Source organism: Amblyomma maculatum, chromosome 9 (genome assembly GCF_055883805.1).
Source record: "Amblyomma maculatum isolate TAMU_Amacu chromosome 9, ASM5588380v1, whole genome shotgun sequence".
Taxonomy (NCBI): Eukaryota; Metazoa; Arthropoda; class Arachnida; order Ixodida; family Ixodidae; genus Amblyomma; species Amblyomma maculatum.
In genome coordinates, this window is record NC_139352.1 from 77,552,201 (window position 1) to 77,579,806 (window position 27,606).

General features: G+C 47.6%; 2 protein-coding genes across 2 annotated transcripts; one reads left to right on the forward strand and one right to left on the reverse strand.

Annotated features, from left to right (window-relative positions):
- The first annotated feature begins 1,392 nt into the window (after positions 1 to 1,392).
- On the forward strand, positions 1,393 to 7,496 carry LOC146179504 (PITH domain-containing protein CG6153). Its single transcript, XM_084579134.1, has 6 exons — positions 1,393 to 1,789; positions 3,588 to 3,631; positions 3,704 to 3,781; positions 6,351 to 6,455; positions 6,613 to 6,721; positions 7,118 to 7,496. Exons 1-6 carry the CDS (start codon positions 1,583 to 1,585, stop codon positions 7,217 to 7,219), a joined length of 645 nt encoding a protein of 214 aa, XP_084435260.1. The 5' UTR covers positions 1,393 to 1,582; the 3' UTR covers positions 7,220 to 7,496.
- A 5,374-nt stretch (positions 7,497 to 12,870) lies between these two features.
- Positions 12,871 to 21,489, reverse strand: Syn (synapsin). Its single transcript, XM_084579889.1, has 5 exons — positions 21,463 to 21,489; positions 17,634 to 17,882; positions 15,544 to 15,927; positions 14,864 to 15,057; positions 12,871 to 12,991 (listed from the first exon to the last, which is right to left on the reverse strand). The coding sequence occupies exons 1-5, from the start codon at positions 21,487 to 21,489 to the stop codon at positions 12,871 to 12,873; spliced, it is 975 nt and encodes a 324-aa protein (XP_084436015.1).
- Between the last annotated feature and the right edge of the window lie 6,117 nt (positions 21,490 to 27,606).

The window sequence follows — 27,606 nt, forward strand, 5'->3', positions numbered from 1 at the left end:
CGGATAGTAATCTATACCACACTCATGCTTGAGATCCATATAATCTGCATCTGCCCACATGCAAGAGGTACACTATTGGTTTTGCTCACAGCACCCTCTGCCTTGCCTCCTCCTCTACTTTCCACCCTCCCCTCTTCCGCCACTGCTCGCCTTGCCCTCCAGGTGGCACAGCAGTACTGTTACACAATGCTTGTAATATCTTGCAATGCCTGCAATATTCTGGGTACACTTAAGCTTTGCGTTTAGGTGTAGTTTATCCCAGCAGAATCTTGTGCTCCTGGTTGGCCAGTGGCATCTGTGAGGGTTGACCGCTGGGCCACCCTGTAGGTGCCCAGCATGCCCACAGGATTACGCCAACAGCGCTCAAGCTAGTAACAGGTGCTTATGAGCTGCACTTTAAAAACTTGCCGAGGTTTAACTTCACTAAACATAGTATAATGTGTGAAAGCGGTAATTTGGTGTCATTTCCTCGTGCTGCTTGGCGCGACGTATAACAGTAATCTTTATTTGCACTCAGAAATATAAAAAGAGGGAGGAAGAAAGAAGAAAAGGAGGGTGTAAAGCAAAATTTTGACAACTGCCATGGTTACACTCGCAATCCCTTTCAAAGAAGACTGAATTCATCCGGCTTATCACGTGAGTTTATACATTTAAACTATGTGACACTTATGTCGCTGCTGATGTCACACACACAGGTTTAATATAAAGCTCGCCTTTAACCTAGGTGCAGCGGGTTCAACTTGGGATCCAAGGGTCTTGAAAAGCTGGATTTCGATCTCACCATCCCATCTCAGTAAAGACCGATGTTACCTAGACTTGGCGGCGCCTGTTAATTCGACTATGGTATGCGGTCTTGTGACGTCACAAAAGCCGCCGACCAATCGGTAACCGGTTGTCACCTGCCAACTAACACCTTCCGAGACAACCTCCAAGGTCAGAGGTTCCCCTATCAGTGTCCCTCTCATGAGGAGGCAATAGGGGGGCAAAGCACCCCCCACTAGAACGCGTCCCTCCCCGAAATTCAAGAATCGTCGAATCAGGTCAAAGGTCGCTTGCGGAATACCTGCTGTTTTCTTCTTTTTGTGCGTGTAATTTACCGCGTAAAGTATTGATTTCACACTATAGAGATATTAGGGAATGTCTACCGCGTGGGGATGTCTTCTACCATGTGTCTCGCATTATGAATAACGAGACCACCCTGGTCGAGACCTACAGCAATACGTAATCAGACCGTGATGTGGCAGCATCATTACGGTTCAGAACCTTGCAGCAGCATACGCGTTGCCATTTGTACTATATAAAATTAAAACAAAGGAGCTATAAACCTTGGGTAGAGGCGCTATGGTAGGGACGACATACGTATGAAACTATCAGTACTAAACGAGTCGACGTAAGTCGAAGCCGCAAGCAAAGCCGTAGCCATAACGTTGCAACCGCACGCAAAAGCATTGTGGTGGTGTTGACGTAGTGTAGCGATAGTGTAGCGTTTGTTTTGATATCGTGCGCGAGTGGGTTACGTAATACGTCGTATTGTTTGTTTGGTCTACCTGTGCACGCGCCTCGAGCCGAAGCAGTGGTGTACATGGCGCACCACCACCACCATCACGACGACGGCGGCGACCCGTGTGGCGGCCACGGCGGATCGTCTCCGCTCGGTCCAGAAATGGGCGTTCAATATTCGCTCTACTCCAAAATAGACCTTGACAACGTGCAATGCCTCAACGAGGTGAAGGAAGGTTCGGGAAAGTCTGTCTTCAAACCTTGGGAACAGAGGCTGGATCGGGACAAGGTGAGCCTTTTGCTGGTGCATCCGGGAAGGCTGACAACCACCTCAGTTGCTGAGGAGGAAACAACGGAACATGTTCTAAGGTGCCAAAAACTTCGTCCTGCCCTTCCCGCGGAAAAAGCGGCAGATCTGGAGAGAGCGCTGGGATTTACTGGGGAAGATGGACGAATGGATGAGGAACGCGTTCTGATAACAAAAGAGAGGTTAGAGGATTGGTGGAAAAAGTCAAGAGAATAAAGAGAGGAAAAAAAGGGAGGGGGGGGGGGGGGGGGGGCAGATACGGGCGAGTTAGAAGCTAAAAATGGAAAAGAGATAAATATATTTATTTTAATTTTTTGGCTAGGCGGCGCAAGCTGCCGTCCGATACAAAGGGCAGAGCCACTATCATCCATCCATCCATCCAGCCTAGTCGCCGCAGTAGCCTTCTGCGCACGCCTTCAGCATTACCAAGTGATGATTGTTTACTGGCTGGCTTTGTGTCATCTCTTGTGGCGACGTGATCGCGAACTGCTTGCGCTGATCAAACTTCTGTAGTGCACCATGGAACGCGCTGTTGTCATTGCACATGGTCATTGCTATCACACTTCAGAATGCGAGCGGAACGGATGAAACAAACACATGCCTTTTTAAAACGCTTTTGTACCTCAAGCAAAATTCTTTTTTTTTTTTTATACTGCCTAAAAGGAAGTCATATTAATTTCTTGTGTGTTGATGTCTGTCACGGGTAGCTATTGCTACTAAAATTTTGGGGTTCGCTACCGATTCTAGCCGTTGGCATAGGTTGTTTGTTGCATTCTTCGTAGCGGGAAGCATAAAAGTGCATCGGCGAGTTTTATGCATCTTTGCCCAGCATGAACTGGAAGGGGCAGTTTGCTATGCATCGCGCTTTTGAAGCACTGTTCGACTCGGCGATCTAAAGTAGCTAAAAGTGCATTGGCGAGTTTTATGCATATTTGCCCAGCATGAACTGGAAGGGGCAGTTTGCTATGCATCGTGCTTTTGAAGCACTGTTCGACTCGGCGATCTAAAGTAGTTGGTCGTCCTCGCTGCTCTTTGAAGTGCCCTCGACAAAGATGTTTTAGCTGTTAACATTCAGTCAATATTGCGCAGTTTGCTGTACTCTTCACCGAAATCTGTTCTAGCGTGTTAGCTGGCAAAGATCTCTGCATTTTTATTGTGAGCTGTCGCTTTATGCGTTGTCGTTCCCGCACTTTCTGTCCCAACTAAATTGAACGCCTAACTGCAATCCAAACATTTTACTGGTATGCTCCTTAATTGTTTGTTAACACACTGCGGTAAGCGAAAAGTTTAGTTTGGAAATACTGCCAGTTAACATTATTGCCATGTGTTGTGCTGATTATTTTTGATACCTGCCTCAGAAGGCATATTAACCTGCGTGCTGATTGATCACAAAAACAAAAGGATCAGACAGCTGTGCAGCAAGTTCTATGTAAATTTATTTTGCATGATGGGGCATTGCAAACCAGCTTAAATTTTTTTGAAAATAATACATTGTGAGGTGTGTAAGGCACTCACAGGAAGCAAAAATTACAGTGAGCTATGCTAATGGTGCAACAAATGGTTGCTATAAAGAAACTGCATGAAGGGTAATAGGAGCCCTTTCATTGCTTTTTTATTTTTGTGTACAATGCACGATCATGCTCTTGGAGGTTGTTTTTTTATTTTATTTTATTTTATTTTACACATAAAAGCATGAATCAAATCACATATACCCCTAGCTGTCATGGGCATTCTTCAGAAATGTGCAGCTTGAGAGCTTTCTTGTTCCTTCTGTTTGCAGTATGTGGACAGTGATGCTGATGAGGAACTGCTCTTCAATATTCCGTGCGTACCATAGCCAAGCAAGGCATGCGAACCCGCTGTCATCACTCGCACCCTTGTGTGTGTGCCTTGCAGCTTTACGGGCAATGTGAAACTCAAGTCCATCCTGGTGGTCGGAGGAGATGCTGCCACACATCCGTCTAAAGTCCGCATGTAAGTACTGTGTTCAGCCACAATACAGCTCTGCGTTCAGCATTGAAATCTGGCTGAGTTATTCTGCAAGGAGGTTGGATTATGTTGGCAAAACCAGGAAAAGAAGCTGGCAACACAAGTAAAGCATTGAGCTCCTGCACACATGTGCATTTTTTTTTAATGTCATTGTCAAATTGATGTTTGTGGTGCTTGTGTGACTCCAAATGACAATATTTAAGTGAACGGCTCCTCCGGCACCTAGCCACTTGCCCAAAACTACAGCAATTTGGGTAGCAGCGAATATTAGGAGAATGCTTAAAATATATCAAAGTGTTATAGTTAAGGTTGAAACATTGTAACATGTCGATGATTATATTTTATTTGTAAACGTGAAATATTCTTTTAATGCAACATAAAACATTATTTGTTAATTTGTAACATTACGATAACATTTATTTTGATGTTAATACCAATGTTGGACCAAGTGCCTCATTGCCATGCCCGATAACTCAAGCATGTGCACAATCATTGAAGGCAAATAATGTTTGCTGAATTCAGCAGCATTTTTTAAATATCTTTAAAAACTTATTCATAACGTCTTACTTCTCACAATGTGTGTCACACTGTTTTCAGTGATTGGAGGAACTATTAGGTAAGAGTAATTGCAAGGTGATCATTCTGATGCTTGGCACTACCAGAGTTTCCGCAGTTTTGTATGAATGGAGTGACGCACTCCTTTGTTTCACTTGAATTTCAACTTAATCTGGTCTTTTCTGGCTCATCATGTGTGAAAGTGTTACAATGTAAATAATTTTCATTTCTGTTTGCAGAATTATGCAAATTACTAACATATTTCTGATTAAAATTTAATTTAATTTAATAAATTTTGAATTGTTAGCTGCCTGAAATGCAAGAGCTCTGCTGAAAGATATATTCATGCAGAATCTAGCCCGAATGGCAACTCGCCCTCAAACTTCTGTGGCCATAATTGCAAATTAGACTTTTTGGTAACCTTTTAATACTTTAGCAAGCCTTTTTAGCGCTAAATTTAGCACCCAACTTTCGATTTCTTTTTTTTTAATATGTGGATTATGGTGGAGATGAAAAGATCGATCTTGCCTTATATCGAATAGATCGAGCACTACAACATCTAAGGAACGAGGATTTGTAATTTTAATTTGACACTGAAAATCGCATGTTTTGAAAACAGCTTAAGTGGTTTCTTTTGCGCTGAAACGCTGTAATTATCACTATAGCAACCCACGTGACTGCATCTTGAGAAAATATTACTGGTTTTCATGACTGCGCAGTATTGTCTATTTTTTGAAAAATACTCACCTTGTTTTATATTTTACGCTCTCTCACATGCACCCGTCAGAAAAACTCACCCTCCTTTTGCATTGCCTGCAATGTGTTCTTAGCATTTGTCGCTAGGTGGCACCACAGTGTTTTGAATTCCTTGGATGAGGCGGTGACCATAGCCCACTAAAGCTTCTGTTGATGAGGGGAACGTTCCTGTGCCGTAATATCCTTGGGTGTAGAAACTAAAATGGACGATACACTGTACTGAAATTACTGTCTGTTAGTTAAAATTACTGATTTATGCTAGTTCGTCGACGCACAATTTTTTCGATCACTACTCGTAGTTTTCAGAATCGGACTACATAAAAATGGGCGCTTACTCTGATAAAAAAAATCCTCCGTATAACTGTTCTACAGCGTGTCAGACAAAACCACAATGGAATCAACCACTCTAGACAGGAAGCTCTCCATTGAATCGAAAAAATTTGGACGTGCGATGTTCTGTCTCTTTAACCAAGTAATGACTCATGGTATGAGGGCAGTGTGGTAGCAGAAAACTGAGGCTTGTTCAGGTAGTGGAGCCTCTCTCTCTACAGCTGCACCCGGCATGTGTCTAATTAGCAGAGCAGTGCCTCAAAACATGGAACTGCACAACTTGACCAAATTATCTAGTTATCTCACCATGCTTGTGCATTTTATTTATTATGTTTTTTCGACCGGCTGTAACTTGTACTATGGCACACACCGAAAGGTTACTGACCATTTCTTGTTATTACTGTGTTTAAAAAAAATATTTCGGTATGTGTTTATAGCTCTCTTTTTTGTTCTTTTTTTCCTTGATTCAACCTAAAAACTCCAACCCCTAAATATAATGCTGCTTTGGCGGGTCATGCAGGAGGTTCGAATTTTTCTCAATTTGCACCCAGTTTTATTTTCTGTGGATATTCAGCAATCATTGAAATTTGATGGAGTTAATTATGGTGTAATGGTAATTTCTCAGTATGTCAGTTTTATTTAATTTCTGCAATGAGGGTGCCTTTTCTTTTTCTTTTTTTTTTTTTTTTATAGTCCTCACAACTCTGAACTTTTTCTGCGTTTGAGCATGCGTGTGCACGCGCACGTGTGTGTTTGTTTTACTGCCTGGACGCTGGACTACTTGTTGTAAGAGTCAATGGAAATTTTGGTGAAATTGCGTATACATGTGCAACACGCCAGTGCTTTAGTGTGACTGATTTCATAACTGTGCAGTGACAGTGATACCGGCATAATGTTTGTGCGTTACTTGCAGATTCAAGAACCGGCCCCAGATGACTTTCAGTGATGCACGTGCAGCGCCTGAGCAGGAGTTTGAGCTCCAGCATGATTCCAGTGGCTCCCTAGAGTACCCCCTCAGGTTTGCCGCTTTTTCGCTTCTGCATGGTTGTTTGCCCCGCATACGTAGAGAGGCCTTTAGGCGAGGGGGGGGGGGGGGGGGGGGGGGGGTAGGTGCTGCTGGCACATGAATGGTGGGGTGGGCAAAGGGTGACTGAGAGGGCTGTGGTGCTCTGCAGGGCTGTGAAGTTCTCTAGCGTGCACCACCTGTCGCTCCACTTCCCGAGCAACTTTGGTGATGACGTGACACGCATCTACTACATCGGCCTGCATGGAGAGTTCTCCGAGGTACGTTTGACATCTCCTCGATTGTTGCGGAACCACATTGCTGACTGTACCATTGGACCACATCATCCTCCCACTTGCACTGCTGAATGATTTCATAATCTGTCACGTATGAATCACTGCTTGTACAGTTTGCATGTGCAGTGGCCGTAATGCATTGGAAAGGGTTGGTAAACCATCAGCAGTGCAAAGAAAGTGATAGCCGAGCTAGTCTAGCATTTCAGCACCTACTAGGGTCATTTCTGTTGGCAGGGCATACGGGCAGGGCTGTAGGGACTGGTATGGTGCACTGAGTGTGCTAAAATGTTGTGGAAATTGCACTGAGCATTGACAGCTTGTAATGGTATTAGTTTTAAGGACCAATAAATAATTGAGTGGTGGACGCTTCGATGTGTGCAGGCTCAGAGGCAGGGGATAGTATTGTGCAGCTACGAGAGTGCCCCGAACCCTGCTGACCACAAGGTGCAGCAGGAGATGCCGACAAGCAGCATGATCCAATAAATGTAGGCTGACCCAGTTGGCTGTATGACCTGTGTGAGTCTTCTTGTACTTTTGCAATTATTCTCGAGGTCAACTGACACTTTCATGTCACAGAGACGTGTGTCTGTATTGGTTGAAAAGTGACAGCTGCAAATTACTTGCATTCATCAAAAAACAGCGGTCGGGCGGTTGCTGTGGTAGATATCCTGGCGTCGTGTCTCAAGTTCGTAGTCGACTAAGCCAACCAACAGCACCTCTGAATGGAACACATGCTTGTTCTGCAGACACCTTCTGATTGCCAACAAAAATAAAAACAAACAAATCTTGGTGTGAACAAGACTGGAAAAGTGACATGCTGATCTCTCACTGGCTAGTGTGAACATTATCATTGTAACCTGCATCTTGGTCAGATGTTGCATCTGATGGCATGTAGTTCAGCATTGGTAATTGTGAACACTCTTTTAGCATAATGCAGCTACCTGTGGTTGAATTTGCGAATTCAAGTGTTTTAGTCTTCTCTTTACGCGTAAGAAAACACTGCAGAAGGGGCAAAAATTGGAACTGCATACGCTGCAGGTCTTTACTTCACCTTACTGTCCGGATGGTCACTATCGGAGTTACAGGGAATGGTCTCAGTTTTTGTAAATTAGCAGTCCCTACTGGCGGTGAAAGGGGCCTGAAATGAGTTTAAGTGAATTTTGGTCTACGGAATGGAAAATCACTCTGAACAAATTGAGAATTGACTGCACTTCACACTTTTCTTCAGCAGTGCAGCTTCCTATGGGCATGCCACATCATATATATATTCTGGATTGGCTGAAAATGTGCCTTTCTTACTGGAGTGTTTGTTGCACCACTTCAGCCTTGAAAAGAGAACATGCACAGAACTAAGGTAAAATCATTTCACTCAGTTCAGGATATTTACACATCCAATGGTTTATCTATCAGTTTTCTTTTCTTCGTGACATTTGAGATGGATATGTACTGCAACCCACTGTACTGCCTGCAGGTACAAGTGCCAATTCGCTTGCTCACTATATAAATTGGATGATCTGTGAGCTAAGTTATACCGCAACACGCAATAAAGCAACCTCATCTTTGCTTACAAAGGCATTAAGTTCTGCGAACAAAAATCAACATCCGACTTCAGGCTCAGCGTCCACATTTATGGATGTGACCTGCATCAAATCTTGCCTATACGACACGCTATTTCCACAAGTTCAGATGCAAGAAATGCACTGATGTCTGGACACACTTGTGTAGAAAGATGCTTAGTTGGGCATACGAAGAGAACCAAGGAGTTCATTTTGTTGAACAGAAAGTTTTGTGTTTTTTTGGTAGTTCTGCTGGTATAGCTCTGGGGAGAGTCAATTTTTGTTTGCATTTTTCTCAAGCATAAAGCTCTGAAGTGCCTGAAATGTGCTGATTTGCTTACTAACAACTTGTTGTGACAAGAATGAGTCTACTACAATGAAGACCTTGAGTGTAGTGTGAAGCCACGTTAGGAATGAGGACCCAATAGAACTAATTAGTGGGAGAAGTTGGATTTTCTGCATGCATTTCTGGCATTCTTCTTGCCAGGTAAAATTTCTGAAGATTTTCCACCTTCCGGACCTTAATTTGTACCTGAAGGGAATCTGATTACATTGTTCTGCTGCTAGAAAGACACAAGCAAGGCAATATTTTGCTGAATTAGCATATAAGTTAACAGTAATGCTGGGCTTGGCTTTCCGGTCTTGTCCACCAGTTACTTTGTTATTCCAGGTCACTCTCCCTTAACTGCGCTCATAAACTGAAAGTCCATGCTAAGTGCATGCCAAGCCTTGCTCATGTTCCGAATGCACTTGTTACAAAAAAGCGTGTATTACAACACATTTCAGATGCCCACATTCTTTATTGCCTTTGTCCTACGTGGCCGTCCACCAGTGCACATTTTGGGATGCTGTTTTGTGGATTTTGCGAGTGCCAGTAAGACAGCAACACAACCGGCTCGAGTGACTCTTGGGCTGGCAAGCCTGGCAGTGGATCATCGAGACGATCATCGTTGTTTGAAAGGAGGAGAGCGGGGCTCATAGGGAACAGGAGGTTTGAGGAGGAGGGCAAGCAGGCACACACATTTATTTCTACAGGTAAACATCTGAAGAAGAACTTGCTTATCCACAGAGTAGGGGGTCACCGTGATGGCGGCACCCTTTTGTGCGGAATGACAGTCCACAATTGATTAGCACTTATATATCACACCCACTGAGAATGGAGCCCTTCAGCTCCGTAGTGACGCATAAAGATAGTCAGCCTGAGTTTTAACAATGAGCACGCAGCGAGAGGGATGGCCACAGAACTGAGGCAACAAACTCTAGCCTTCTAGCAGCACCATGTAAAGCCTGGCATATGCTGGCTTGTGGAAGTCCATTATTGGCTTTTGTTCAGTTTGTTTCCATTGTGACATTTACCACACAGTCGTGTGACTTTCAAAGATGTTGTTATAGCTAAGTCGTGTTTAGATTTTACTACTCATTTTGTAGTGTTTGTTATGGAGTTCCTACCTGCTTTAAGGAAGTTCACTGCACCATCTGAAACAGGCACGGCTTGTTACAGTAGCACTTCTACTCCCTCGCACTAAAGCGCTGCTGCATGTGGCCATCCTTCTGCAAACGGCTTGCAGACAGCACCTTAGCTGGACACTCGTTGCGAGCACTGCTGCCTCTGACTGACAAAGGGGCAAACACTGTGCATTTCGGGGCCTAATCATAGCACTGATAATGAGCTATGCAAGCCGCGAAACATCCGCTGCATTGCGTGCACATAACAGTCTGACAGAGGAAAGACACATCGTAGCAGATGCTCTGCTCCATCGTAAGGAATGATGGTCAGAAGTGCAAACTACACTGGCATGCCAAACAAACATTGCAGGAGTTTTTGCAGAAGGCTGAGTCCAACAGCTGGCTTGTAAAATTTCTTCATGTAGGCTTTTTCACTTGCTGCGACAAAGCCTGCATTTTTAATAAATGCCACTTTCACCTTGACGTCAAGCTATGCCAAAGTGGGCTGTGAACACAGAACAATGGCACAGATAAGTGATCACACCCATCTCTGACTTGGCTGGCGGCTGTTTAGTGTCACTGAAGGCTGAAAGCCCCTTTCATGGCGTCTCCACCTGGTGGCCAGGAAGGCTTTCGTGAAGCCTGTGTTCTGTGCCACCAGTTGTTGATAATGCATGCAGTTTCGTTCTTGTGTGACATTATGTGGCTTCTTGCACCATCGATGGAGCTAGCGCATCTGCCACGGCGCGTCTGCACACTAGTCGGCCGCCGCATTACGACGACATTAATCACAAACTGCTCCAGCATCACGTCTGTTCGCCACAGGAGCGCAGTGCAGGGGAACCTCGTTGCTACACTCGAGCCCCCAAGGGAACTATGCTTAGGCTTTGTCTTGGGATGTTTTTTTTTCTTCTCTCTATATCCAAGTATGGTGGTATGGGGATGCCAGGTGCCAGTATGTCTTCTTGACTCGCCATTTAGCATACATATTGGAAAGACCACATTAAAGAGTACAATAAATTCTGCATTGGTCTCATTTTGGAGCTATTAAAGGATGTTTTTGCATGTGCTTGTTCGGGGCAAACATCAGTGAAACTGCCTCACACCTTCACCAGATTTGATGTAGCCACATTTCTGGTTGGCAACTTCTAGCACAGTACTTTTGACAAAAGATGCACCTTCTTTTGTCCAGTAGTCAATAATAGTTCAGGTGATAACTGTTTTTCATGGCTACTTTAGTTTTTGTCTATTCAGGACCGATATTGACAAAACCTCTTGCCTTCAAAAGCTGCCGTGAAAGGGTGTAAGGAATTCCCACTTGTTTTACTCTTGCTGTATGCATTCTCTGAGTAGAAGTGCACAGGTTAGGCTTGTCCACTTCTTATGTTCTGCAGAGCCGACTGTAGAAACCTTTCCTCTGGAATGGTGTAGGCATACCCTGTGCATGGCCATTTTCTTTCCCTGTTCAGATGTTTTGTTCCTAAGCTAGTGGGTAATGCTGACATGTAATCCTCTGAAGCTGAATATTACTGGTATTTTCCCTTGATCTGAAAGGCTATTAGATCAGGTTCTTCCTAAAAAATTCTCCATTTTGAAACAGCACCATTGCAAAAAATGTTTCCTGCATAGACATATACATGGAGGGCACTTCTAGAGATGCCTGCATCTGGTGTGCTATCATGCCAGTGCGTCCGCCACATCGGTGCCATAGTGGATAAAGGAACCTACACCGAAAATGTGCTAAACCTCTGGCTTTTCAGCAGTTATAAAGGTTGCCTGCTAGACATGCAAAGACTCATGCTCAAACTGCAATTTGTCCATGTTACTGAATACCACTGCTTCACCTCTACTGTTGGTGGGTACCTGCCATATGACTGAGATTGCAACTCTATTGCAGTAGTTCTGAACTACCTTTTAGCCTATATTTCCAAGAAAGTCTAGTTTACTGGGATGCCTAAGCCACCGCATCACAAACTTGTAAGGTTTCTCTATTGACAAGCTTGACTTTCCATTAGATGGGATCGTGCGGAAGGCATGTGGAAGCTTCCAAGTACAAATGGCTGAGGCACCCACAACCTACATAAGGCCAACTGGAACAGCATTTTTGTTGAATACTTGACAAATTTTAGTTGTGCGAGGTAATTAACAAAGTACTGCCTGTTACAGCGCATGGACCGGTACATCCCCTTTCCTTTTAAGATTCAGGGCCTTTAAGACTGCTTGTAAATCATATTCTGTGTAATTCTAATGGAGTGAACCATTCAGGGCCACATGGCCATCAGCAGGCAACATCCAAAAGTGCTGACCTTGGCCATCAGTCCTGATAGGTTGCGGTTAATGCATGCTGCCAGAGATGTCTTCGACTCTTCAACCAGGAGCGGTCGCACAATGCCGTCTAGATATTCCTAGTTGATTGTCGGCGACAAATTCAGAGGATAACACTATTTGGGCTTGTTTCATGAGTCGCAGGTTTGACAACTGACTTCTCAAGAAAAGAAATTCTTGACAGTAGAAAGAAGGCTTGCTGAACAGAGGACGGTTCCGCTGGTTGAAAGCGACTTCGTCTGTTGCTTGGCGTTTGGCAACCACGGCGCTACGCTTGCGCAGCTTTCGACAAAAGCCGTAAGATCTGAGGGTAACCAAGGGCCTCCTTGACTATTGCTCGTCCTCCTCGATGGCTATTGTTCAATACACCTAGCGCGTGCGTAGTCTCAGGCACGGCAGCTTTTTCGGCTCTGTGAAAAGAGCGACGGCATTGAGAAGCTCTTAAACGTGGAGAGTAACTTCACATCTCCCTACGCGGAAATGCTTTTGCCCGGTACGCGCGTTTCCACGACGCAGCTGCAGCCGTTCTCACGGAGTAGAGGGTGGTGGTTGCCCTGTCTCAACGGGACCTCAAAATGCGCTGCAGTTTTCGACGAAGCGGGCACCCTGCTAGCTTGGCACGCCTATTGCCGCCGACCCTCGTGGGGACTCGGTGTCGTCATCGAGGTTGCCCTGCAACTTTTTTTATCTAGTACATGATGAGCTACGCTAAGCGGGGTTCCCCCTTTTCTTTGCGGCGATGGCGGCTGCTCTTGCTGCTGTTCGATGCGCGCCAGTGGCAGTAGGGGGCGTCTGTCGTTGCCCCGCCTACATGTCGCCGAACACACCGGCAAAGGTCTTGCGCAGGTTTCTCATGGTGTCGTCAGGATCCTCCCCTTTCTCGCTCGTTTGACTCTCCCGCCGTGGCCGTGTGTTGGCGCGGGGTTCCCTGCGAGGTGCGAGGAGCCGGTGTTGAAACGCACGCGCAGCATGCGCTACGTCGCGGAGGTCTGACTTGGCGCTTCTGCGCCTATGCTACAGTCCTGGGATTAAGGTATAAGTGCCAGACAGCCAAAGGTATGCGTAACCACCCGAATGGAAGTCCGGTAGTGAATACTATAGCTGTTCCTGTATACTGGACCTCAGCGACTGCACACCTATAGATTTATGCGCGCATTGCGACTGTGATACATTTATGGCGTTCCCCGAAGCATTTTTATGGTGGCGTTGTGACGTCAATCCGGTTATAGTCTGGTGAAATAAACACGGAATACATAGTTCCTGGTTAATTTCCAAATGCAGATTGAAGAATGCCGCTCTCGCGTATGCAAAGCTGGCTAGCCGATCAATTCGGTTAACTAATTGGGAGTCCACATCGTATGTGGCGATGCCGGGCCAAAAACAATATTTTTGCAGCAGCTGTACTTGCATCGCCATCTGTGTATCAGCAGTGGAATTACAAAAGTAGACGCGAAGCGGATTCAACGTCATCGCCCCGCAGGCGAGGGATGGCGCTGGCTGCGATGCCGAAGTGGCATCGCCGCATACCATGCGGATTAACAAATTCTTATCAAATCTAGTAAGTGCCTAACCCAAGTGTACCAACTGTTACTGGGTTAAACGCGAACCATAAAATGCTGCTCTTGGGTAAACCGCTCATTTAATCGCGTTGAAGCTTGCGCACAGATGACATGCGACCATCTATCCTTTTCAGTTCTAGGTTTGGAAAATGTGCTTGCCTGATTTGATCGGAATTGATTAGAAATGGTGTCGTCTGCGTGATTGACAACAAAAAAATCAACTTGCTTAACAAACTGGTGGTGCCATCTTGTGATATTCACGAAACGATTAAATGATTTTATTCTGGCAGCCAGAAAACATTTTTTGAAGTTTGATTGCCTTTTATGTAAGCAACGTTTTCTGTGTTCAATATTGTTAAAGCAGTGGAGAAGGCATATTCAAATAAGCTTCTCTCTTCTCCCCTAATACCAACTTCAAAGTGCTGGAAATATTCCTCGGCTAGGCGCCTGATGGCGCCACCGGTATTAGTTACGCGAAAGCTACATATTACAGGATAACGATGTTGAAGATGACGTGAGTTTCTCCTAAATTTTGACATTAAATCGCATTGAAAAGGATAAGCGAACGTATGCCATCTATGTGCCAGATTTCAGCTCAAATAAGCGAGTGCTTTAACCTGAAGAAGCATATTATGGTTCGCACATGATGTTGCAATAGTCTGTATTGAGGTAGCGGCTGAAAAAGCCAGTGATTTTAATTGTGGTTGTTTATTTCGGATCAAGCACAAAACACAAATAAGTTTCGGTCAGGTTCCTGAGCTTTCATTTGCTAATATGCAGGAATAAACCCTATGGCTGCTCCATTGGCACTAATTTATTCTGGCGTGACGCAATAGCAATTAGCATGCCATTCTGACAGTTATTGCTTTGACTACATAAAATTTCTAAGATGATGCCACAGACTAGCCAGTTAACGGGAAATGCAACCTACATAGTTGGAAGCGACCTTTTCATGGTGGAAACGCGCCTAGGCAAACTTTTAAGCAGCGTTCCATTACAAAGTCTAAACTACCGATTATGTGAGGAAGTGAATGATATGTGAATTCATTTCTGGTGTCCATAGTGAACTATAGTACTTCTGGCACCTACGGCATTTTTCCGAATCAGTGGAACCTAAGGGGCCCTTGGGGCTGGTCAGTGTTATATAGAACGCGCGGCGTGAGCGAGCGATGCGTTTATTAACGGCGCACGCTTGGGGTGGTGAGCATTTGACTAGACATATGCCCGAGCACTGCACTCACTGAGTAGTGGCGACGGCGGGCGAACCGGCTACCACCGCCGTGGGAGCCGGGACGGCGGTGGGTGCCTGTGGTGCCGCGCCCATCTGCTGAGGCGGTCGGCAGTACTGTTGCATCCGCTGCAGCACCAGATCGGCGATGAGTCGCCTGTCTTCCTCCTGGCTTTCTCCTAGCAGCTGCATGGCTGAGTCGTTGGCCTGCGACCACGTGGTGAGACGCTTCATCTGCTTCCGGTTTTCCCGCACCACGCCACACGCAAACCCTCTTGAAAATTACGCGAGCATGTCAAGGCGTTTATTTGTGAGAGTAGGTCTTTAGCTATTTTAGGCGTACGGACTAGAGCCTAAAGTCATGCAAGCCCCAGCGAAAGACAGGCTATATACCCTGTGGTTAACGTATACCCTACGTCATGTCCTCTTTCTTGTTGGCCCGTATATTCTAGCAATAAGTCAGGATGTCGCTGGCCATAACCCTCTCTAGTCCAGGACGGTAGCAGGGTATGGTCTATGACGTCATGTGACGCATTTCACAAGCAGTGCTGCCCACCTTTAATCAAGTTGGGGTGTTATGCCCGTCGCAAAGAGTTCTTGAAAGTCCTGGGAGTTGAACCCAGGGCATCCGTCATACGAGGCCAATGAGGCTAATAGCTACTGCATCTCTATTTTGGGGACAGTGGTACGTACCTCGGTGATGAACTCCCTGCCGTCCTTTGCCTGTATGGCCTCGACGGCGCAGATGTCGAGACCGCCGAAGAGCTCGGACACGGTGTCCACCCAGAGCCGGTGTCGATCGGCGAGCGGCACCTGCTCGAGCATGGCCGAGCCCACGTTGGCCTTCCAGTGGCCGCTGATGCTCTTGCGCACAAAACACTTGTAGGCGGCGCCGATCTTCTGAATGTGCAGATCGCACTTAGCCTCGATGAAGGGCTCGACCACGCAGTAGCCGCCGGCCAGTGCAACAAGGCCGGCCACGTCCTGAAGCTCCTGCTGGCTCTGCACGCGCACCTTGCCCAGACCGCCGTGCGCGTGCCCCACCTTCACCACGCAAGGAAACTTGGAGGCTGCCAGCTGCGTCAGGACATGTAATAAGTTCCACCACTTATTCTGCGTAGGCCTTGCAGCACATGCGTCAAAATGAATGGCGAGGCCATTTTCGCGAAGTCAGGTCGTGAAGATTACTGTGCGAAGGAATAAGCGAAAACTGACGGATAAACGCTCCGCCATCCTACACTTGTGGGTGTGCACTTATACAAGCTCTTCGTGGGCTCTGCCTGTCCAGGGCAGTGCCGCAAGCATTACCAACGTCAAGGCGACCGCCATGTTTGTGCGCCAAAGACCGCGGTGAAAGCCTGCGTGCATGAGTGACCCGCTTGCATTTATGTGCGCCGGCAGCGGCAGGCACTTTTCGATGGAGGCTAAAAGCAAGCCAGCCGTGTACAGTACAGTGTCAGTGCACGTTAAAGGGTCCCTGATATGCTGCTTGTGGTGATATTCCAGTCCCAATAAATCTATAGAGGTGGTCTTTGTGAGTATTCGAATCAAATTCGATGCCTTTGCCTAGAGGCTACAATTTACAAATTTTTAAAAAGGGCTCCTGGTGACCGCTCGTAACCGATTGGGGCGACACATTACCGTGTGCAAACCTCGATGACGCCATCAGGGCTTACTGGGCCAAACTGGGCTCGCCTTTGCACTGAACGCTCCCAAGTTGTGCGGGGAGGGCGGAGCGTCGTCGCGGCTTGCGCATTTTCGATAGTTTAGGCAAATAGCTTTTCATGGCTATTTAAACAAGCGCAGGTGGTTGAAATTTCCACAGCCCTCCAATATACAGCGTCCCTTATAGCTTGAGTCGCTTTGGGACGTAAGTGCCCAATGAATCAAACCATTTATGCAGCTTTATTGCTGCAGAATTAGGAATGTGCGTATGGGTCGACACCCATGACACAAAACTGAGGCAGCGATGCTAACACAGCTAACGATATTTGGGATGAGAAACGCGTGTATCGGGTGCAAGATGTCCCAGCATTCCACTGTCCATGCGCAAACTTGAATAACCTACCCCACGCAATTATGTCTAGAAAGTGCACATTTCCTTACGGTAATTCCCCGTCGCCTGCCCACTTGTCTTTATTCTTATTGGTGCCTATATATATAGGGGTTGAAAGCGTTGAAAAACAGCATGAGATAGCGCTTTTCAGTGTGCATGGTCTACGGAGCCAGGTCTATCGAGCTTCAGAAAAATATAAAAACAACGGTGCATGAATATACTTTAACGACCCGACGCTCACGTACGCGGAGCATTACGCTCGGCACTCAGGCCACGCGCAACACTGATGACGATTTCCTTTTACTGTGCAGTTTTTTTTTCTTTTTTTTTTACACTTATACGAAAAACACTGACATCGTCTTTTGTACACCAGTTCCTTATTCCTGGTGATACGTCAGCAGGCGACCGTCCGCGCAGTAAAGTAGTTCCGCGCAGTTGACGTACTATATATGGCTAATCGCGATGATGTGACAGCGACTTGACTAGACCGTGAAGCATTACGGTAAATGAAGTGAGTGGTTTCTGAGGCTCAGTAATGGATCTAGAGACCTGGTTTAGTGACTAGAATCATAAACTCGCATTCGGGCGGGGAGGGTAGAATAGCGCTGTGTAACTGGTAAATTTTTTCCGAAGCATTACTCGCAGCGCCGTTTATCGCACTTTTGGCAACATCTGTAGACGCCTCGTGCGCAGTCGAGAAGCGTGGTGCGTGTGCCATCGTACCCACCATGTCGGCGTGGTTCGGGAAGAAGCTCTGTTCCATGAGGGGAAATTGGTCGCGGCCGAGGCGCCGCTGGGCGCTCTGCAGCTGGGCGAACACCCACGGCTTGTCCTGGAAGTTGTATAGGCTGTGCAGCGAGTTAACCGCCGGCACACCGCCCAGCCGCAACCCGAGCAGGAAGGGCCGGTCATCGCGGCCGCCGTCACGGACGTGCTGCCGCACGAGCACCATGTCAGGCCGGAACGAGCGAACAACCTGCATTGGCAAAAGGACATTTTCCGGATATGTCGCGCGTTTCCTTTCGGCTGTGTTCCCTGACTCTGGAACCCACTTTGCCTGCCTGCCTTCATAACTGAGTCAGCAGTTCAACGTAAAGGGTCAGTCACACTTAGCGTGAACATGGATCCGCGCGGCCACGCACGTGCTTAGCGCCATTGCACATAAAGCGGTCATACCTAAGTTCAGAGTGGCGCACGAGTATGGGGGCCTCGAAGTGGTGCTTGTGCCTTCCGTCATTTTGTTACCGGCTGGTGTGCAATCATGCTACGCACGAGCACAGGCATGTGGAGCTGTGCTCTTGCTAAGTTGTGATTGACTCTGCATACCTTCTTGTGGTGTTAGGCAAGGAGGTCTTTGTTTGGTTTTGTGGGGTTTAACGTCCCAAAGCGACTCAGGCTATGAGAGACGCCGTAGTGGAGGACTCCGGAAATTTCGACCACCTGGGGTTCTTTAACGTGCACTGACATCGCACAGCACACGGGCGCCTTTCTTTTCGCCTCCAGCGAAAAGCGGCCGCCGAGGCCGGGATTCGGTCCCGCGCCCTTGGGAACAGTAGTCGAGCGCCGTAACCACTGCGCCACCCCCGCGGGGTGGTCTGTGTTGTGTCAGCGCCTCCTCATGGAGGCAAAAAGCTAGATGCCCATGTGCTGCGCGATGTCAGTGCACGTTAAAGAAGCCCAGGTGGTCGAAATTTCCCGAGCCCTTCACTACGGTGCCTCTCATAGCCTAAGCCGCTTTGGGACGTTAAACACAAACCAACCCAAATCAAAAAGGGTTTCTAGGTAAAACATCGAATTAAATAGTATTCGCTCTTTCCACCGCTAAATCGATATCCTGAAACCTGAGGTCGATAGGCGTCTTGAACTCCTACCGCAGCTTTTGCGTAGCAGGTCATGTTGAGCGCAATATCACTATCAGGAGCTGTCAACTCGGTTTGCTCCTTTGAAGAAGGAATCAGACAACTTCAAGGCCACGCAGGCCCACTCGTACGGCTTGCTTAAAGGTGGACTTTATATTTATGTCGAGTGGTTTTTAAGACGAACGCCTTTCTTGCCTCACAGGCTGCCGAAATGTTCGCAGGGAATGGTCGCACTTAGAGAAAAACAGGACCGCGCTTAACTCTTCTAAAGAACGGAAGTGGTGAAAGCCATTTTGCAGGACTATTTTCACTATATGCATCGTCATCGACATTCTTACTGTCATCATCATCAGTTGCTATCGTCATTATCACTAACTGCATCATCGCTACTATCGTCCTCAAGCTAGACAGGAGAATTACGATCGGTTTCTCACGCGCCTGGCGTGGCGTAGGGGTTTGCGCACTCACTGGGATCGGAGGGAAAGTTATTCGACTCTCGATGGAGACAATTTTTTCTAAAGTGTCAGTTCATGAGGACATTTCCTGCGACCATTTTGCGTAGCCCATCGAGACTCGCCTTAAAAATTTCTCTCCACCAGGTATCGAGCTACTATACCTCCGATCTCCGGCCGAGCGCGCAAACCACTACTCCACGCCAGGCTCGGGAGAAACCGATTGTAATGTTCCTTGTCTAGCGTTAGGCTGAAAGCAATGATTCCAATGACGACATAGTGATAATGATGGTGTTAGCGGCGACAATGAGGGTGCATTTAGTTGACAATGATAGTAGATACAGTGACGACGATGATGATAATGGTAGGGGTAACAATGACGATGCAGTAGTGAAAACAGTCTTGTAAAATAGCTTCGGCCTTTTCCGCTCTTAGGCTGGCTTAATTTACCTCCTGTAATTTTTACATATGAGCTTTCAGTTCAGGCGTTCAGTCGTGTCCGACTCTTCGTGACCCTATGGACCATGTCACGCCACGCTTTCCGGTCTCTCACTATCTTCTTAACATCACATAGCTTCATCTGCAATGCCTCGAGAATGCCATCTAACCATCGCGTTCGCTGCCTACCCCTTCTCCGGCGACCCTCAACCTTTCCCAACATCAAATCTTTCTCCAGCGACTCCTCTCTTCTCATCAGATGACCAAAGTAGCTTAGCTTTAACTTTAGAATTTGACCCTCCAATGAGCAGTCAGGGTTTATGGTCGACAATATCGACTGATTTGATCTTCTGGCAGTCCAAGGAACTCTTAAGAGTCTTCGCCAGCACCACAATTCAAACGCGTCAATTCTTCGGCGGTCAGCCTTTTTCACAGTCCAACTCTCGCATCCATACATCACAACTGGAAAGACCATAGCACGGGTTATACGGATCTTGGTTGGCAGACTAATGTCTCTGCTCTTTACTAGGTGGTCAAGGCTAACCATTGCTCTCTTTCCCAGAAGCAGGCGTCTCCTAATTTCTTGGCTGCAGTCTCCTTCCGAGGTAATCTTGGCGCCCAAGAACAGAAAATCTGTCACAGCTTCCACTTCTTGTCCATTGATGCTCCAGGACTTGATAGGGCAAGACGCCATGATCTTCGTCTTTTTAATGTTCAGTTTAAGCCCAAACTTCTCACTCTCTTCTTGTACGCGCATCAGAAGTCTGCATATCAATGAGAAGTTTGAAATAATGGAGGCACAAATTAAAGCGTTCGTGATTGTGCTAGCAACAAATTGCATGTGCACGGAGCAGGATCCACAAGGGGAGCCGCAAAGGGAAGTCATGAAAGCTGTCGCGTCATCCCATAAAGACGAAGCTTAAGTGCCCCCCCCCCCCCCCCCGCCTTTCTGCGAAATTATGCTATCAGGTTTCCACTGCACATCATTTCACCCTGCAGCGCCGTGACCTTGCGATTAAACATCCGTCTCGCATAAAGGAGGTCCGGTGTTCAATCTCTATTTTCGCGTACCCCGCCGGTTTTCAACGCGTACAAGCTTTTTCTCTAGCTGGTCTGGTATCTGGCATATGTTGGGAAAATGGACCTTTGATCTCACTTTATATTTCGTAGACGAAAACACCTTGTGTCACGGTGCTTTTTGACCACACTCCCTTTGAGCCATAAAAATGCATCATCATTTCACCTTACTCATGGTGGACGACCACGAGCTTTGCGCGATTACAGTGCGAGATGACGAGATGGTTTGATCCTACCAATTATCGCTTCGGGTGTTTGTCTTGCACGCTTTGAAGCACCTCGAGGGAATGCTTAACCGCCTCGGATGACTCATCTGTGGTGAGAAGGAAATCCGCTAGCTGAACTTCGCCCAGGATCATGGGGGATGTCTGTGGTAGCTGCTTAACCTCACACGCCTTATTGTGGATAGGAGGTGAAATCACGTCGAAGCAAAATGATCTGGAGTAAACCGCGATGTCCGTTCGTGTGCAGCAAATAATCGCCATTACGCACAATTACATCAGGTACAGTGGTATCTGCGGTAACGAAGGCAACGGTCTTTGCACGGAAGAACGATTTCTCTTGTATACCTACGCTGAAGTTCAAGATGTATAATGGCATTACCCATCCTGGCGGAAACTGTTAAGAACAAATGAAGTAGACTGCTTTCCTGCGTCACTTAATTATTGATCAATCGTGGAATAAGGATAACGTACTCTCCTTCACCTTGCAACCAACTGAACGCACTCACCTTAGTGCCTTGCCTCATGGCGGCCATGCTGACAGTGGCACCGGCCTCCGAGCTAGACCACAGGCTCAGGTCCTTGAACTCGGCCTGCTCGACACGCACGTCCCACTCGTTGTGAACCTTACGGCCACGGAAGTACTTGGACCAGTCGGTGTGCGCGTCGTCCACCACGAGCAGCGTAAGCTGTCGCTCCCTTCCGGTTCCGGCCGATCCGCCGCCTCCGCCGACGACGCGTCCCGTCAGCGAGGCGCCACGGGAGAGTAGGGAGCTGACGCCGCTGCGCGCCGGCGAGCTGGGCGCGCTGGTGGCCGAGCTGGGCCGTAGGTTAAGCGACAGGTCGGTCTCACTCGGCTGTGCAGAGCCGGCGGCATTGGTGCCGGCCGGTGGAGCTGCCGCGGGTGCATCTCCGCCGGCGGCCTGCGGCTGGTCGTCGAGCTCCCCCGAGAGGTCACCCGACGAAAAGCGCCGCCGGAGGTAGTTGGTGGTGCTTGTGAAGCCCTGCTTGAAGCTAGAGAAAGAAATCTTGGCTGCCGGCGACGAAGAGAACGGGTTCGTCGACGGGTACTGGCCCGCTGGCGCCGCCGTGCTGGAAGGCTTGAGCGCGCGGCCTCCGCCGCCTTCCGCCTCCTCCTCCTCGGGGTCTTGCGGCTGCTGCAGGGAAGTGGGAGAGGTCGAGTCATTCCTTAAATGGTGACTGCAGGTGGTGATTGCCTACTTGATAAAAAAACATGCACTTACACGCTTCTGCATAGGGTTATTCACATGGAACACCAGTTCTGGGGACCCTGACAACTTGATCCGTAGACGCAAAAGCTGCGGTACAAGAAAGTCCACTAACGTCGATTACGCTGAGGCATGCATCGTGACACAGCTTCTTGTACATTTACAGCCTTTGTAAAAAATGTAGAGCCTAGGGGGTCTGCTTCTGAGCTGTTTAGTGGCGTTGATTTAGCGTTAGTAAAGGTCCTTCCCATTGCAGGGGCGAGGACAAAATTCTTAACGTCAGGAGATTCAGCACACTGGAAATGAATTACAAGCCGCACTACGTGGCTCAGAAGCTAACCCTCAGCGTTCTACACTTTTGACAAAGACTGTACGGGACATAAAACGAACGCAAGTGTAAATTGCACGTTCGAGATCTCTACGAGCAGATTTGAGAGTATAAATCTCCTTTTCAGTAAAGCTTTCGGTCCATTTGGTTCATGTAAAACCTGAAGTGCTGCGCGAAGAAGGCAAGGAGAGCGAAGAAATGATTCAAAACTGCACGCCTTGTGCGTATATTAATCTAGAGTCCTTGTATCCTTCGCGCAGAACGTCACGTATTACATCTCTAATCATGATCGTTCTTAACGACAGTGTGATATAGTCTCCTTGGTGAACCAGTGGTCTAGAGCATCCTAAAGGTGGTAATACACTGCGAAGCGTGCACGATTAAATTTTGCTTCATAGCAGCATGGTCTGTATTCCGAGTTTACGCCGATTTCAAGTGTAGTTTTCGCCTTGACATCGAGTCGTCTGACTGGTGAAAACGCCGGAACTGGATGACAGTTCGGTTGCCACCACTTCCGGTTCCGGCGTTTCCATCAATCAGTTTTAAAACGGTGATAGGGACACTTCTTAAAGCGACGCAAACTCGGAGTAGGGGCCCACGTTTCGCTCGAAACAAGCCCGATGCGGGGCGTACAGTGCATGCACACAGATAGCACATCCGCTAAGGGACATTTTTCATACATCCATAGTACGTTAGTGCTGCCCTTTGGATGTACAGGCGTTAATCTGATATCCACATTAGCTCGTAGCGTAATATTATCGCCTATATCTTTCGAGAAAACAAGTGTGGAAATGTACCCAACAGAACAGAAATAAGGTCCAGTTGTTGGCAAATTCTCGGTGATAACGCATTGCCGCAAACACGTATGAGACGAAACAGTGCTTTGTCGTATTCCCTCTGTGCTATTTTGTCAGAGGTTGGCCCGAATAATTCAAATCTGAGTAGCAGGCCAGATTTGAATTATTCGGGCCAACCTCTCTGCCTTTTCCTTTCAATAAATCCATCTATCTATCTGTCTGCAAACACTGTGCGCTGTTTACCCTTCATAGCGCACGAGGCCTGGTATATTTTAATTACTGGTGCATCCAGAGGATATTAGCAATCGCCTTTCGACGTTGATAGGATGTCCCTGGGATCTTTCGACGTTGATGGGATGTCCCTGGGACATTGCTTTGATCTATAATATCGTATGTCATTATTCGTTCGCGAAAACACGAAGCATGGGTGTTATCTCAGCCTTAATGCCGGCGTGTACGCTCTTTTTGTGCATGACACGCCCTGCATCATCTGGAGACCGATCAAGCGGCGCGCGCACGACGGCAGCGCTCCAGCGCGGGTGGGAGTATCGAGCCAAGGGCAACGACCGACCCACTGCGGCGCAGCGGAGGGTCAGCGCGGATCAGACTTGTCGCCGATGGTCGGTTCAGCGCGCTGCGGGAAGAAAGGAAACGAGGCAACTTACTCCCTCCGACCAGTCGCGGCGAAACGGTTGTTCTTTTGCGCTCCAGGAGCATATCGAACGAGACCACATAAGGCGCTGATGATGACCCGCTGCGCCAAAACGGCACTTGCGCAACTCTCCGACTGTGGCGGAATGCGCTGCGGGGCGTTCGCGCTGTAGGGAGCCCGAGCGGGGCGAAATGCGATCAGCGCGGCGAAAGTGTCGTAAATCTCCCCAAGTCAAGCTCGTTAACTGGGAAGCGACTACAGCGAAACGACGTGTACCAGGAGACGATCACGCTTTTATAGACATAAAAGCATTTCCCGACGTGACGTACCGTTATAAAAATAGTTCGATGGCGCTGGCTACTAAATTGGCAAATGTATTTCCAAGCCCACAAAGGCTCAGTGGGATCAGATTCGAGGCAGAAGAGCTACCAGTTTCGGTCGGAGAAAATGGGGACAATAATATGAGCAAATAATCGGCGCGCGGGGATCGTACACCGATCGACAGAAAACGTGGTCAGTGTGATCAGGGGATGCTTTTTATAGACGCTCTTGTGCAGCATCCCTCGAATAGAGATGTGCTCCTGGGGATCGAACGCGCCGCCGTAATTTGAGAAGCATAAACTGATCTACTTCTCTACTTGCTTGCTTTTCTAACGTGTGGAAAAGTCCCCAGCGGCAAAGGGGCGTACCCCTGCACCGCGGCGAAGCTTATGCCCGCAGCTTGGTGGCAACGAATAAGCAATCTGAGCGATCCCTTGAGCTCGACTCGACGGCAAAGCCAAGACCTTACCGTTTAGTCTTCGCTAAAAGTCTTTTTTTTTCTTCCCCGTTCTCAAAAGATTTCACAAAAAGTATCAAAGTGCGCAAAAAATGCGCGTGTCACGTCTGAGGCGAGAAACTGATTGAGCAATACGTTGCAGTGAAGTCCCTCTGAAAATCTAACAGCATGCACCAACACGAATAATAAACTGGAGCCGATCTTCACCTTATTCGCGCAATGAGATAACGTCACCACGATAGACCTGCAACTAGTAGAACAACGATATTTCAATTGCAACAAGTTTCAATTGAACGGCGGTCTGCTTCCGACGGCTTCCTTCCGCAAACCTCGTTCTCAGCACGATATCACTGAGCTATCTACCTCTTACAAGCGCGACTGCTGTTTTCGCGGCGCATTTTTTAAGGTTTAAGGGGCTGTGCACAAAATCCTTCTCGGACTTCACCGGACAGTTCATGCAGTTCATGCAAGCAAGGGTTCATGCCTTATTTCTGAGAGGCCTCGTGCGGCTATACCTACAACCACTTTCCCTTAAAACAGCGGCAAGTTTATCGGGCACCATAATCTTCGCCGCGTGCAACGTATATAGTTCAAGTTATCGGCATATGCGGGATGATTACGACAGCAGGACATCGGACGATGTCTTCGGAGAACGTCCCGGGTGTCCGCGCATTGCGGACCGCGAGGGATGCACGACACGAGCTGAAGGGAAACCGGCTGCTTTGCGCCCGGTGGCGGAAACATTACCCCATGCTCTAGCCAGCTAGGGGTCCGGTCTTTGCCGGGATCAACGATGCGCAGGGCAGCGCTTCGCTGCGCCCCAGCTGTCCGGTGGGCAGCAGCACGCGCTCTGCATCGGGCATGGCGGCCGCTCCCCTTCACCAAGACAGAACCTCGTGGCCGGCCGGGCCAATCGATAGCCGCAGCGCGCCGCCCCCTTCTGCTCCTCAATCGATGGCTGCTTGCACGGCGGCCCAGTCACCGGGCCGTACCCACGACTCACGAGCGTACCGCACCGCCGGCGTTCTTCAGTGGCTCGTGAGAATCTCACCTTGGCGCTGGTGGCGACCCTCCGGTCCCCTCGTGTGGTGCAGAGAGCGAACGCGGGCTTTTTGCCGCCGGCTGGCTAGCGATTACGACGAGGAAAGGATAGTTAGCAGTATAGCAGCAACAGCACGACACCCACCACCGGCAGTCGCTTTAGCACAAATTTGCGCGGGCCTGTAACCTCCGCGGCGTCTGCTCCTCAACTCCGCGAAAGCGCCGGCCGGCGGTGGCGCCACGGGGCTCCTCGTGACGTCGCTCCCGAGTGGACCTCGTGGGGCGCGTGATTTTACTACTGTAGCGCCGCTATGCGACCCTGGGCGGAACAGAGATTATGAATGGGAGTAGTGGTGCTTTTATGCTTCCCAGAAAAAGGACAATAACAAACTTCATTGGCATCGGGACGTATTTCTGACAAAATCATTTCTGGACAAAGTCGGTGACGTGTGTTCACAGTGCTGGCCGAAGAGCCCTGTGCTTGAAGAATAAATGAAAACCGCGTCATAACCTGAAGCATTCCCTATTATATTAATACCATTGCCCATATCTCCTTGATATTTGACCAGTTGGTCGAGTTGCATTTTGGCTCATTTCAGGATCATTTTAGTTGTTGTCTTTTAAACTGGGCGTGTGATTTTGCATCTAGTTTCTCTGGGCTACTGTGTTCTGAATACCGACACTTCCTTACTGCTGGGGCGTGCATATGTAGAGGCCAACGAGTAAGGCCCCATAAATTATATCCCAAGTATCACCGATCATTAGAATAATCTTATAAAATGTCTGGCTCACAGTATTACAATGTTTGAATCATATATGAAGCTACATTGCAAATATATTCCAAGCACTAGATCTCAGAACGTTTCCGATTTGTCGGGCAGAATGGATGTTTGAACTGATAGTATAGTATATATTAAGTGTCAGATCGTAGGTCTCATGGAATTAAATGATTAACCTCATTAGTTAGTTTGAAATCTCTGATTATTACCCGCTCGCCACTGTCACTAATGGGACGTCCCTCAGTTGTGTCTATATCTATAAGCTGGACATTGTGGTATACCATATATAGGCGAGTGCAAAGTTTACCATAGTTTGGGAGGTCGTTCGAATGCTTATTTGGGATATTACAAAAATCTCACACGAAAAGGGGGCACTGAAACACTGATATCATGTTTAACCAAAGCAAATAATGCAACATTATTGTAATGTTTCAGTGGTAACTATAGGATACAGTGCCGTAAATCTCTGCGACCTCCCGATTAAGTCCAGAGAACCGGATATACGTGTGACATCTCACCTACATTAATTCTAGGAGATACACATGGTAATTGACGATCTTTTAGGAACGTAACTTCGTCTCATGCGCAAAAGGTTTTCTTAAATTTTTCATTAAGGTATATTCTGGAAGGAAAACTCGGGTTTTTTGCAACATTTTGAGTAATAATCGCATAGCATTCCTTGCCGACATAGGAAATGGTTTTTCGAAATGCCAGGTAGAACCATTTCATTGCAGCAGAAACACCAAACTGAAACAGATCTGCTCGGTTCATGGCCATGGACGACACTCGGGTTAGCGCTCTTCTTCGGTTGACGCAGCGGTGCCTTGAGTATAGTTGTCAGTGATTGTATATATTGTTGAGCATTGTTTATGAATATTCCACGGCCTGCGGCACGCTAGCTGACTTCCCCTATTCCTCCCACTTATTGTGAATAAAGTTTTATCAGCTTCAGCCTCTATTTGAGTAATGTCTGTGATGTCGAAAACGCAGTGTTGGCCGCAGAAAGTACTTTTGTACTGAGGCCACATTAATGATAAACTTTGATTTGC